The 14353-nt window shown below is 53.3% G+C and overlaps 1 protein-coding gene across 1 annotated transcript; it reads left to right on the top strand.

The window, feature by feature from the left end:
* Positions 1-226: 226 nt before the first annotated feature.
* Positions 227-14041, top strand: CNDP1 (carnosine dipeptidase 1). The gene is given in 12 exon segments (XM_040984780.1): positions 227-280; positions 709-834; positions 1939-2088; positions 2979-3141; positions 3839-3927; positions 7587-7787; positions 8455-8539; positions 9412-9572; positions 10428-10592; positions 11878-12019; positions 13122-13269; positions 13810-14041. Coding segments are annotated over 12 exon segments (1716 nt in total).
* The last annotated feature ends 312 nt before the right edge of the window (positions 14042-14353 follow it).

Genomic DNA, 14353 nt, shown 5'->3' on the forward strand with positions numbered 1-14353 from the left:
GCCACAGGCAGGGAGCTTGGATGGGAAGCAGGGGTGCCAGGATTAGAACCAGCGCCCATATGGGATCCTGGTATGTGCAAGGCAAGGACATTAGTTGCTATGCTGTGCCGGGCCCTAGAACTCTTGATAGTACACAGATTAGAAATAAAAGCAGCTTGGCATTGCTATCTTTACTCTCCCACACAAGCAGTGAAGAGAGAACGAGAAATACAGACACACAGGGGCCATGCTGAAGGGATACTGTCCTCAGTCTGTCCTTGGAAAGCCAGAGAACGAGCAGGTACTGGGAAGGCAAGAGCGCCAGAGTGAGGGAGGGTCAGCAGAGAGAGAGTGCCCCTCCTATCATGGGCCTTTACGGGGCTTTGTGAGGGGCGTGGTTACGCAACAATGCAATACCTCCCCCTCTGAACTTGCAGGTGCAGTTAGGTAAGCATCACAGGTGGGCAGGAGGGAACACCTAGGTGGTGGGGAGTGGCTTCCAAGCTCCTGACCCTGAACTAGCTGCCTACACTACCACAGTCTGAGCAGTGAGAAAAACCTGGCATCTGGGGGTAAAGACAGCCCTTACCGTTCCGTGGGTTTCTGCCACGTGGCCTTGGCCATCACAAGGCAGCCGTGCCCAAGGGCAGCCTCTTGGGACTAGGGCGGGAGTGGGGCACTGTCTGGAACTGGCCAGGTTCAAAGTCTGGACTCTGTCCACCCTCTCAGGCCTCAGCCTTGCTGGCGCTGCTGCTGCTGCTAGACGGCAACATGTTCTCCTTGCCTGAGCCGCCCTCTGGGCCCCTGGAGAAGATCTTCCAGTACATCGACCTGCACCAGGATGAGTTTGTCCAGGTAGGAGAAGCTGTGCTCACCAGGAGTGCCTCACACCGGACTTTGGGCCCTCAGCGATCTGTCAGAGACCATTGTTGGCTGGGACACGTGCACCCCCTCGGCTGACGACCGAATCCCCTTCCAGTGGCCTGCGTCCTTACCAAATTAAAATCACAGGCCTGTGTAAGCTTTCCTCCCTGGGCAGCCCTGCTCACAGGAGGGGCTCCTCAGCAGGATCCCCCCGAGATTCTGCTCACACCATCGGTCCGTCAGCTCCTGGCCCCAACACCCCAGCCCCTCTCCAGCCTCCATCTTCGGAGCTCTTCCCAGGGGATACCTACCCTGAGGCCCCAGCAGAGCTAGGGGCTGGAAATGGAGTGAAATTCAATGCTAGACTCCCGTGTGACCCTCTGCTTTGTCCCAGCTGAACTTGTGGGAGCAGGAAGAGAGGGGAGCCCCAATCTCCCTGTGAGACTTCTTGCTTGGCCCCTCTGTGGACCCCAGGGCTGTGATCGCAGTCCTGGAAGCCTGGGAGCTCCCTGAGGCCTCGGCGGATGCTGGGCTCTGGGCCCAGCACCATCTGGCCATGGTGTGCTCATAGGATCCCTCCACCGATTCCAGGAACATTCCTGTGCAAGCAAGCAGTGAGCACAAAGCCAAGTGTGCAGGCCCCGGTTCCCACGGCTGAGCAGTGCGCAGTCCCTGCTCCTGCCTGAGAACTGGCGTGATGCACCGGCTGCATGGGCCAGGAGAGCTGGCAGGCCGGGCAGGGCTGGCCGTCAGGAGTGTGTGCTGCCTTCCATTTCCCCCAGATGCTTTCAATTCAGGGAGGACCCAGCTGCACCTGCTCTACAAAAATCTAGCTTAAAGAATAACAATGACTGAGGACTGGGGTTGGGGAGCACCTGCCACCTCCCAGGAGCTGAGGCTTGCCACTGTTTGCAAGCCTGCAGCCATTGCCCCCAGACGGCTGGGCATTTCTCTCACCTGTCCCGTCCTCTGCATTACCACGTGGCTCTTGCCTCTCGTTAGGCCCCAGGACCCCAGCCACTGGAGGGGGATTGTGGACTCCTGAGCTCACGTGGCCCCCTGGAGATAATCCCATGTCCTCTCCTGTCCTTGCAGACCCTCAGGGAGTGGGTGGCCGTGGAGAGCGATTCCATCCAACCGGTGCCTCGTCTCAGGCAAGAGCTCCTGCGGATGATGACCATGGCTGCAGACCGGCTCCGGCACCTGGGAGCCAGCGTAGACTGCGTGGACCTGGGCTCTCAGGAGGTGCTACCAACCTCCGTCCTACTGTGGGGCTGCCTTTTCTGTGGAAGTGGGCCGTGTCTTCCCAGGGGCGTGGCAGGGGGACCTTTCTCTGACACTCAACCACTCCTTTACCCCCCTGCGCACCCTGGTTCCCAGGGGGCCTACCAGGACCCAACGCCATATTAGGAGCCGGTGGGGATGTCGGAAAGGCCGCCTGATTTTGAAAGCCCTCCTACCGTCCCCGTTGTACTATTTGTGCAGGCGCGATTAGAATTTCTCCCAAATTCTTCTTTCCCATGAATGCCTCTGCTTCTTTCTCCATGGCATTTTTAAAATTTAACAAAAATATTTATTTTTATTTGAAATCCATAGTTACAGAGATACAGAAAGAGAGGGAGATTTCCACTGCTGATTCACTCGCCAGCAAGGGAAGCCAGGAACCGGGAACCCCTTCTGGGTTTCCCACGTGAGGGCAGGGACCCAAACAGTTGGGCCATGTCTGTTGCTCTCCTAGGTGCATTAGCAGGGAGCTAAATCTGAAGCGGAGCAGCCAGGGCTTGAACTGGTAACCATAGGGTGGTGTGTGGCAGGCTGCAGCTTAACGTGCTATGCCACAGTGCATGCTGGAATCAGAATCTGTCCCCTCCCCACACTGCTGCCTGCTTTGACGTCAGCCTAGAGCCTCCGTTCCTTCAGTTTCAGCCAGTTGAGATGTGAGTTCTCATTGAGGAGCATGTTCAAACACCCTATGTGGGGCCAGCCCATGGAAGAATTTATGTTCTAATCAGTGTTCTAGGGCTGAGAAGCCCGAGGTGAGCCGAGGCCGGGCCTCCCCCCGCCCAGGCCAGGCCCAGGTCTCCTGACACTAGGTCAAGCGTGTTCTTAGGCAGCATGACCACTTCCCTCTGCAGTTGCCTGGAGGGCAGCGTCTTCCGATCCCGCCCATCATACTGGCTGAGCTGGGCAGTGACCCCAACAAGCCCACCGTGTGCTTCTACGGCCACCTGGACGTGCAGCCGGCTAAGCGGGAGGACGGGTGGCACACAGACCCATACTCACTGACGGAGGTGGATGGTGAGTGGCCCGTGTTCCTCAGCACCCAGCTCATGGTGGCAGGGCTCACTGCTGGGCAGCAGTAACCCTAGGACCCTGCCCTCAGACTCCAGATGAGCCAAAAGGCCAGGTTGGGATCTGCCCAGCAGCTCTTTCCTTGCTGGAAGTGATGATCAACTCTGTGTCCCCCAGTGGGGCTTCTCGGGTTGTCAGGAAACTGGAGCTGGGAGCTGGGGACTCCATCCTGCTGTCCTGCGTGAACGGCAGGGACACCCGGCTGCTTGAGCCAACACCGTAGCCCTCGCTTCCCCACTGGCATGTTACCTGCCAGGTCAGACCCCTGCCCTGTATCTTTTTCTTCTTAAAAACACCAACAGTAATTCATATTTTACAAAGAACAGAGGGAGGAGGGCTCACAGATGAAGGGCTCGATCCTGAGTGGAGTGTAAACGTGCAGCCACTGAGCCTCGCAATTGCGTCCTTGGGTCTCCAGCGAACTCGACTGCGAAGCAGCCACGGCTCCCTGTTTCACATGGCTTTCGCTGGCTGGCTCCCGGCTACTCCAGCCGGATAAAGAGATGGCCGCTGGTGGCTTCAGAGCAAGGGCTGTGTCAGGGCAGGAGAACACAGCTCAAACGTGCCGCTCAGCACTTGTCTGGTTCACTCAGTGTGGTAGGGAGTCCATCTGCTTTTGAACATTCTTCTTCCGCCTCTGCAGGGAAACTTTATGGCCGTGGAGCTACAGACAACAAGGGGCCTGTCTTGGCTTACATCCATGCTGTGAGCACCTTCCAAGCCCTGCAGCAAGTAGGTGGCTATGCTGGCGGGGCTGGGCCGGGGAGGATGGTGACCTTGCAGCTGATGGTCCCAGGTATACCCAGAGTGCTTACCCAGGGTGACCCTCTGGGGACACTTGTCCCGCTCCGACCATGGCTCCTTGTCCACACTGACAACCATGTGAAAGCACGAAATACCACAACCTTGCGGCTGTTTTGCTGTGACTCATGTGGTTTTCATTTTTAGAGATTTATTTGTATTTTTACTTGAAAGGGAGATTTACAGAGAGAGACAAAGAGAGCGTCTATCTGCTGGCTCACTCCCCAAATGGCTGCAACCTCCACAGCTGAGCTGCTCTGAGCCAGGAGGCAGGAGTGTTCTTCCTGACTCCCACACAGGTGCAGAGTCCCAAGGACTTGGGTCACCCTCTGCTGCTTTCCCAGGCCACAAGCAGGGAGCTGGATGGGAAGTGGAGCTGCCAGGACACGAACCAACACCCCTATGGGATGCTGTCTTGCAGGCAAAGGGTTAGCCTGTTGAGCCACTCATTGGCCCATAACTTATGTTTTTATACTTGATCTTAGCTGAAAAGTCGAGCAGTGACCTAACTGTATTTTTAAAACTGTATTTTTAAAAACTCCTCATGCTCGTTCTCTTGCCTTGTTTCTTACTTAGTGCACAGCAGGATTCTGTTAGCAGAGACTCCAAATCTGTACCGGTTACTTGGCACACGACCAAGATGGAGTGCTGCTACAGGCAGTTACAGTGAGAAGAAGGGGAGGAGACGCAGCAGGAAGGGAGAGACGGAAAGAGAGAATGTACAGGCCTAAAAAAAACAAAACTGAAAACCTATGGTAGTTCTAGCTTTTCTCATCTTGCCCGGATTGTAACCATCACGTACTCTTAACACTGGGCATTTAAGAAGCAAACAGGTCTCCTTTGCTGGCTTCATGTTGCCACCCATCGGCAAGCTCCCTGCCCAGCCTCCCTCCTGCTGACCCGGGCAGAGGTTTGGAGAGCAGAAAGCCCTTGCAGGTCAGAAAAAATTTCTGCTCTCAGTATATCTACCACCCTGTCCAGGGGGGCTGGGGGAAGACAAGAGTAGCAGTTAGTCCTGGGGTGCCATCTCCATGGCCAGCCCCACTGCAGGCTTCCAACATCCGTCTTTGTGGGTGTCGCCCCAGGATCCTCAGGAGTACGCGGGCCTGGACTCTGGCAGCATTATTGGCATATCAGATGCCACGGGCTTGTCCATCAGCACTTTGCTTTTCAGATACACGCAGCTCAGAAGGGGGGCGCTGCACCAACTTCACTCCTTATCTAAGAGGGGAGTTCTGGCTGGGTCCTGCCAACTCCTGCCAAGTTCACCCAGCTAAACAGGCTTGGACCATTTGATCGGGCCTGGGGGTCCCACTCTCCCACTTTCTCTCCATCTCTGCATACCTGTCCTTCCATTTTTCCATTTCTCTCTCTCCATCTCTCTCTTCCTTTTTCTTTCTCTCTTCCCTTCCCTCCATCCTTCTCCACAACTGAGGTAAATATTAACAAGAAACTCCTATATAAATTCCAGGTTTGCTTTACTCCTGAAAGTTACAGAATGAGAGCAGAATAAGGTTCACTTCACTCGGCGCAGTCAGCCCACGGTGCTGGGTCTGCTTTCCCATCTGTGAGTGCGCCATGATGATTCTCCCACAAACGCTCCTGAGATCAAGCAAAAGTGGGATGGCCAGGTCCTCCGCCAGCCCTGTCCTCCGCCAGCCCTGTCCTCCGCCAGCCCTGTCCGCCGCCAGCCCTGTCCGCCGCCAGCCCTGTCCTCCGCCAGCCCTGTCCTCTGCCACCCCAGGCCCTGCCTGGGGGTTAGTTTCTTCCTCCGTGCCCCCACATCTCTCTCCCTCTCGCAGGCTTGATCTACAGAGATGTGAGCATGTCGACCTCATTTTACAGAGAAGTGGCTGTCCAGAGGTGACTGGTAATGAAGCAGAGTAGAGACTTAAACACACGCCAGGGCACTTGCTGGCCCAGTCCTCGTCCAACGTGGGTTAGCCAGTGGTTTGGATTGTGAACTTTGTTTAAAGATTTATTTATTTTTACTTGAAAGTCAGAATTACATACAGAGGGAGATACGGAGAGTGAGAGAATGATCCTCCATTTACTGGTTCACTCTCCCAATGGCCTCAACAGCCAGAGATGAGCTGATTCAAAACCAGGAGCCAAAAGCCTCTTCTGGACCTCTCATGTGGGTGCAGGGGCCCAAGGCCTTGGGCCATCCTCTGTTGCTTTCTTAGGTCATAAGCAGAGAGCTGGACGGGAAGTGCAATAGCCAGCACACAAGCTGGTGTCCATATGGGATGCTGGCACTACAGGTAGAGGATGAGGCTAGGCCACAGTGCCAGCCCGTTTATTTACTTTTATTTCAGAGGCAGGAGACATGGAGCAAGAGAGACCGAGAGCTTCCACAGCAGCTAGGGCTAGCCCAGGTCAGGGACAGGAGCCAGAAACTCCGTTCAGGTGTCTTGTGTATGTGGCAGGGACACAAGGATAGCCCCTGCTGGCTCTCAGGGTCTCATCAGCAGGGAGCCGGCCCCTTGCATCAACGGGAGCAGGATTCGACCCAGTAGTTTGATGTGAGCTGCAGGACTTCCCACAAGTATCTCAACCACTAGGCCAGATGCCCAGCCTCTGTCCCGATCTCCTCACATGGAATTTGTAAGGAAGCTCTTGGAATTTCCAGGGACTTCTCAGAAACTGTTTGGAAGTTAAATGTTCACAAAGAGCTTGCAGTTCTTAAGATTTCAGAAGTTTAGCTCAACTTTCTACAGTGTGCAGAAATGCCGGTGGTACATTTGGGCAAATCTGTATCCCAGAGAGTCCGCCTCCAGCTGGACGCTGGAAGGTCACTTTTCCAGCACCTAATCCTCTGCTCCGCGGTGCTGTTAATCCAGGACAGTCAAGCCCACTCATCAGAGGTGATTAGCATGCCCGTTTATCTGCATGTAATTACTTTCACAATGATTTCTTCTACACCCGTGCTTAGGAAAAGACTTTGACCTCTTTTGAATGTGGCTCTCGAAGATATGGAGTTATGAATTATACAGGCACAAAGAGATCAAACTAAATGGCAGATGAAGCACGTTGTAAAAATTTGAAAGGCGCTGTGCCATGCCCTAATATTAACTGGAGAAAAACTCAAGCTCCATTTTGCTCCAAGATCAAAGCCTTTGAATAAGTTAAAAGGCAGATTGAAATCATCGTTGAAAAATAACAGATCCCTGAAATAAAAATGATTCAGAGGCTTAACAGTCTTTCAAAGGGAAACGTTCTCATTTATCATGCTCAGAATGATGAGAACAGAAAATGGATTTGTAACTGAGTAACCTTTCCTGAAGAATGCCTCTCTGAGTCAAGGCGGGAAGCAGCACCTGCGGCAAATACTGCTAGTTCTGGGGTAGTTCCTCCAGTTGGCCGTAAGGACGAAGCTGCTGGGCCCTAACGGAGCATCCACTGGGCATTTCCTTGAATTCTTGGTAGCCTTAGAGCAGGCGTTGTTGTTGCTGTACACAGAGCTATTGGGAAAGCAGATAATGCTAGTGTTGAACATTCATGATGATTCAATGTGTTTATGCTAGACACATGAGCTGGATCTGGGCAGGTGAGTGAGCAGGGATGCCATGTGTCTGCTGTCGGTACAGGGCTTGCCCGTGAATCTCAAATTCATCCTTGAAGGCATGGAGGAGGCGGGGTCTGTGGCCCTAGAGGAGCTGGTCCGCAGAGAGAAGGAGCGCTTCTTCGCGGGCGTGAACTACATCGTCATTTCCGACAACCTGTGGCTCAGCAGAAGGAAACCTGCCCTCACCTACGGAACACGGGGAAACGCCTACTTCCTGGTGGAGGTATTCTGAGTGTATAGGGAACAGGGAGAGAGAAAGCTCTTCCGAGACCAGCCTTTCCCTGGGACTGACATAGCCTGGGGGTGGCGGCAGACACACATATGCAAGGGGCATCCTTTTCAAGAGAGGAATTAGATGAGTTCTGACTTAGAACTAGGGCCGTGGAGTGTGGAGGCTGCAATAGCAGCTCACTGGAGGTGGGGAGACCACCTTGCAGGAGCTGGGATGCTGCGACATTGCCGTCTCACTGTCTCAGGACAAGAGACAGGGTGAAAACAGGGCTGCTAGCATCACCTAGGCTCCCGGGAGGGACAGCCTTATGCTGGCCCTGGATTCTGAGGCCTCATTTCCCACCTTGAGTGGACGCCGTTGGGCCCCTCCAGGGCTGGGAGGGCATTTTCCAGAAGCCCAGGGGGAAGGGCTTTTCAAGAGACAGGGGTACCCAGCAGTATGGGGTGGAGGCAGAAGCAGACGCTGGGCAGCAGCCAAGCAGCAGGCCAATGAGGGCTTGGTGATGTTGGACCCACCTGCAGGACAGTCTTCGGAGATCCAGGGCCTGAGTGGAAGTGCAGAGATGGGAGGGGTGGGGCAGGAGCGGGGGCCAGTCCGCAGCCGCCCACCTGCACAGGAAGGGCGGCAGTAAGTCCGTCTCTCTGCACCTGTTTGACAGGTAAAGTGCCGAGACCAGGATTTTCACTCAGGAACCTTTGGCGGTATCCTGCATGAACCCATGGCCGAGTTGGTTGCTCTTCTTGGTAATGCCTTCTTTCATTTCACTTTTTAACGCATTAAAGTGTCTAGTAAAACAGCTGTTTTATTTCTTTTTTGAAAGAAAAGGTGGGGAGAGAGAGAACAAGAGAATTCCCACCCACTCATTTCCTACCCAAATGCTCACAATGGTTGGGATTGAGCTGGGCGTGGAGCTGGCAGTCTAGACTTCAATCCAGGCCTCCATGCAGATGGCAAGGACCCGTTTCCCTGAGCCTCGCCACTGCTTCTAGCATCTGCATTAGCAGGAAGTAGGCCAGGTTTGGTTTTGAGATTTATTTATTTATTTGAAATGCAGTTACAGGGGGAGAGGGAAAGAGTAAGAGAGAGAGAGAGAGAGAATCTTTCATGTGCTGGTTCAACCCCAAATGATTGCAATAGCTAACACTGGGTCCATCTGAAGCTAGAAACCAGGAGTTTCATCTGGGTTTTCCCCACAGGTGTGGAAGCCCAGGCACTTGAACTTGTTCCACTGCTTTCCCAGGCACATCAGCAGGGACCTCCACGGTTTTCCAAGGCCATTAGCAAGAAATGGAACAGCTGGGATATGAATTCAAACCCATATGGGATGCTGGCAGCATATGGAAGCCACGTGCTTGCTGATACCAGCCTGTTGGTGTTGAGGAGGTGGGGCTGCTAGAGGGTGGCCTCGCAGGGAGCTGCTGTGATTGGCTGATTCAGCAGCTTCTGATGCCAGCGGCCTCTGCTCCCAACCAGAGCATATGTACAGTATATATGTACATACATGTGTGTGTATATATAAGATTTATTTGTTGCAAAGACAGATTTCACAGAGAGAAGGAGAGAGATCTGTGCACTGGCTCACTCCCCACGGGACCGTGTTCTCTGTGCATCGCAGGCAGCCTGGTGAACTCCTCTGGTCACATTCTTATTCCTGAAATCTATGACTCCGTGGCTCCTCTCACAGAAGAGGAGAAGGCAACATATGAAGCCATTGAGCTGGACCTGGATGAGTACCGCAGCAGCAGCCAGGTGGAGAGGTTCCTGTTTGATACCAAGGTAAGGGCCACAAGCTGAAGGAGGATGCAGGGGAGGAGGGATGCGACAGAGCTGCCCTCGGTACAGGTGGGTCTACTGTGCCCCCAGAGCCCAGAGCACATGCCCTTAGGCAGGTGTTAACATCCACAACCACGTTCCGGAGGGGCTCCGTGGGCACTGCCCTGAGAGCACTGACTCACTCCCTAGCACCCACTGTTCTTGCACCGTCGGCCGGGGAGTTTGAAGACTGAGAAGTGTCTGAAGTTGACCCAGCCACATGACCCCTAAATGTTCATTTTTCCCTGACAGCTCTAAGAACCTCTGGGGAAAAGTGCTCATTCTAGCGAATGTTTTCCACTTTCTTTCCCGCACCTTCCTTTGTGCAATGCTTCCCTGTCTCATGTTGAGTAGCTGTGGTGGATTCCGGAGACACTGCCAAGGCTGAGAAACCACACTAAGCGGAAGTGACAGGACTCATAGGGCGACAGCTGGTTCTGCCTGTGGCCTAGCTTGCTCCCGGTCCAATAAGAGAGAAGCCAGGACAAACGCCTCACTGAGTGACTGGGGACCGAAAGCTGTGACTGAGCACACGTTTCGAAAGGCCACCTGTGCCAGCTATTAGCCGCATAGCACACACCAAGCAAGAACTGGCTGCCGGCAGTGGCTGGGGCAAAGGCAGGCCGAAGGGCAGCCGGGACCCTGTGTGAGCAGCCCAGGCTGTCACCAGGGCAGACATTCTGGGTTGCCACAGCAGGCTTATCTTGCATTGCTCATCTTAGCAATTCACTTTCCCTGCTGTTTGTCCCAGGTGTGGGGGTCCGTGGTAGGAGCTCAGCTGCGTTTTAACTTGACCTGCTTTGGGTGCTTTTCCTGTAGGAGGAAATCTTAATGCACTTGTGGAGGTACCCGAGTCTTTCCATTCATGGGATCGAGGGTGCGTTTGATGAGCCCGGAGCGAAAACAGTCATCCCTGGCCGAGTTGTAGGAAAGTTCTCCATCCGTTTAGTTCCTCACATGAATGTGTCCATGGTGGAAAAACAGGTAACAAACATCTGCCTTGTTTCGGCCTGGCAGTTCCGTTTTGAGTCCCCCGTTGTCACTGCTTCATGGGCAGTCCAGTTGTTACGACTGTAACGTTGTTTTTCCAGGATGAAAAGAACCGGAACAAATGTCAAAAAAACCAGTCTCAGCCGTAATTGCATTCAGCTATTTTCCCCTCACTGACATGCAGTTCTATAACCAGGTTCATAGCTATTTGGGGTTGGATGATGAGAGATGTTAAAAAATTACATAGCAGCTCTGAAAAGCAAGATGGGCTCTATGGTACGAGAGGTGAATGCCGGCACGTGCACATTGACAATGCTGTGTGTCCAAATTATCGACCCATCAGCTTTTGACCTTGAATCAGCTTAACAGAAAGGAAATCAGGGGAAGCAAGATCTTATCCCAACCCACAGCCGCCAGCAGAGACCCTTGTCCCCTAGGGCTCTTGCGGACAACGTGTTTTCTGTCTCTGGGAAGTGTTGGTGGCTCCTCAGTCTCATTCCTAGCAAGGGCTCCTGGGAGCACAGTCCCAGGCACAACACGGGGCTGGATGCCATGGAAGTAAGACCTCAGAGGACGCGTCCTCCCCCGGCGGGGACTGCAGCAAAGGAGCACAGCGCAAGAGAGGCTCTTGAAGCAAATCTCCCTTGAGTTAGCCTGCAATTGCACCCTCATTTTGGAAATTTTCCAAATGCCTTGTGTTGTCTGAACATACACCCTGGCCCTCTGCGGCCCATGCGGGCACTGTCACGGTGGGGTTCACCCTGGCCCTGAGTGTCCCATGTAGACATTGTCACAATGGGGTTCACCCTGGCCCTGAGTCGCCCACGCAGGTACCGTCATGGTGGGGTCCACCCTGGCCCTCTGTGGCCCGTGTGGGCACTGTCATGGTGGGGTCCACCCTGGCCCTCTGCGGCCCATGTGGGCACTGTCATGGTAGGGTTCACCCTGGTCCTGAGTCGCCCACGCAGGCACCATCACGGTGCCACCGAGCATGTTCAATGCCTCTGTATGTCAGACTCTGCTAAGAATGGAGTGGGCACAGGATTGAGCACTGCAGGGTGACACATACGGAGCAAGAGCAGGTGTCTCTCCAGCTGGCAGGGTCAGCCCATGTTCTCGGTGTGGAGGGCCTCGCTAAGGTGTCAGGAACTGGCAGGGCTAAATCAGTCACAGCAAAAGCCTGGCTGGGATCCCAGCCAGCTCCTCGGTGAGGATAATATTCACCGTGTAACGCAGTAGTGGGAAGCTCCCTCTTACAGCTTGAAGCATCTCATTTTAGGTGAAGCAGCATCTTGAAGATGTATTCTCCAAGAGAAAGAGTTCCAACCGCATGACTGTCTCCATGGTGGTGGGACTGCCGCCATGGCTGGCCAGTATTAATGATCCTCAGTATCTTGCAGCAAAGAGAGCCATCAGAACAGGTGGGACTTCAAAAGCTAGGGGGAAAACATGCCTTGGTGTGATGTTCAGAGGGGGCCCGAGGCTGTCTGTGGCCAAGGCAGAACCCAGAGGCTCCGTGAGGCACTGCCTGGGGTTTTCCACACTGGGCACAGGCATGAATGGAGAATTGATCCAAATCTTAGAGCTAGCTGTGCCTTTCTACCTCCTCATCCTGGGTGCTCCCAATTTTGGCAAGTGTTTTACCTGGAGAGGTGGTAGTGAACAAAGAGGAAGGAATGTTAGGAAGGAAGGCGGACGTGATGTCAGCTGAGGTGAAGCCCCATCGCAAGGTCCGAGTGCTGCCACAGGAATGCCCAGGGCATCTTCACGTCTCTCGGGTGCGAAGCCAGTCCTAACCACATCCAGTGGCTTGGCAGAACTGGTCAGAGCTCTTCAAAAAGGGTAAGGTTATGGAAGACAAGGGAACGCTGAGATCGGAAAGGACCAAGGAGAAGCAATAACAAACAACATGGTTCTGGGGTACATCTTGGGCTAGAGAAAGAGAAATTTTGGTAAAACTGGAAATTCTGGATGTAATTAATAACACTGTAACAAATGTAGTTTTTAAAAAAAGGTTTATTTGGGGCAGTATTGTGGCTCAGTGGGTTAAGCCGCAAAGGGCTGACATCCCATCTGGGTGCCTGTTCAAGTCCCAGCAGCTCCATTTCTGATGGTACACCTGGGAAAGCAGTGGAACATGGCCCAAAACACTGCACCCGTGTGCGAGATCTGGAAGAAGCTCCCATTTTGGCCTGGCCCAACAGTGTTTATATAAGATGTTGTTAACATAAAGGAGACTAGAGCAAGGGAAATATTAGAATTCAATACTATTGTTCAGTATTTAAAAATTTGCAACTTTTCTAAATTTAGTTCAAAAGAAATTTCTCTATAAAAATATATTTTAGGAGCTGATAATTGTAAGGGAGGCAGCACGGTTTTCTTATTATTAGTTTCAGACTGAAATTGCATGAGCAGACTTAGCCTAGGCACCAAATGTGTGAATAAAGGAGAGGAGCAGCGCGTGCTGTAGCCGAGGGCTGGTGCCAGAGGTTGCCTCGTCATCGTGGCGTTCATGCCTTTCAGTGTTTGGAACAGACCCCGACATGATCCGGGATGGGTCGAGCATTCCAATCGCCAGGACATTCCAGGACATCCTTCAGAAGAGCGTGATGATGCTTCCACTCGGAGCTGTTGATGACGGAGAGCACTCTCAGAATGAGAAGATCGACAGGTGAGGGGCTTGCTGCTGGGGCGTCCCCCCTTGTGGAGGCTGGTTCAGTCCCTGCAAGAGACAGGGTGGGCACGTGGTCTGGAGTCCTCCTCCTGCAGGCCTCGTTGGGGTCAGGGCCTTTTCTTCTGACCCCATCTGAACTTTTGCATTGTCTGCAGAAGCATCATGTTGGGTTCACAACCTCAGGAGGAGAAATTGGGAGGCCTGCAAGAAGAATTTTCAGCAACGTTTGCTGTGTATACTACTAGCAGGTCATACACACCGCCAAGCCTCCCGGTCTAGTGGGAAACAAAGGCATGTTTGGCTCTGATGTGAGTCAGGTCAATCATTAGGAAAATGGACCTTTTGGATTTGAATCCTGGGCTCATTTCCATCGTTTCAGTGATGCAGCCTGTGTCACAGGCCACCACCAAGCAACTTCGGTAGTGAGCTGGGAGCGTGTAAATGTTTATACTAGAAAATCTTTCTTTAAAGTACATTTTCCTGTCTTCGCTTGAATGGAGGCTGTAACAGAGCTCTCTGCGGTTTTCCTTTCGGCAGGCGGAATTACATAGAGGGATCCAAATTATTTGCCGCCTTTTTCCTGGAGATGGCTAAGCTGCAGTCACAGTAAAGGATTCCAGCTGGATCTGAGCTGGCAGCTGTCCTTTCCATGTCCCGGAGAGGGATTGAATTGAAACAGCCTGGGAATTTTGATGCACTACAGCATATCTGTTCTTTGTCCGTTTTAAAATGTCTTGGGACATTGCAGCCACTGATAAAAGTGTTTTAAAGACGTGGACACCTGCTCCCCGCTGCACCCCTTCATGAAGTCACAGTGTCGTTTGACAAGGTGGCTCCCCCATGCCCTGTGGGACCACCCAGGCCTGGATTTGCTCGAATCTTCGTCTGAGGGCAGGACCACCGTTCTGCAGTGGCTGCACTTTCCGTTGGTGACTTGATTGGCGCAGAGAACTTGTCTGCTCCTGGGGTGCTGAGGTGCTCCTGTCTGCACACGCGCAGCCCCACTTGCACTACACTCTCCCTTCATCTTACTGATGGCGGTGTCGGTCTCCACCGCCAGGTCCCATGATTTCCCCCTGGG

The sequence above is a fragment of the Ochotona curzoniae genome, unplaced genomic scaffold, assembly GCF_017591425.1.
Source record: "Ochotona curzoniae isolate NIBS_2020 unplaced genomic scaffold, NIBS_Ocur_1.0 contig_43, whole genome shotgun sequence".
NCBI lineage: Eukaryota > Metazoa > Chordata > Mammalia > Lagomorpha > Ochotonidae > Ochotona > Ochotona curzoniae.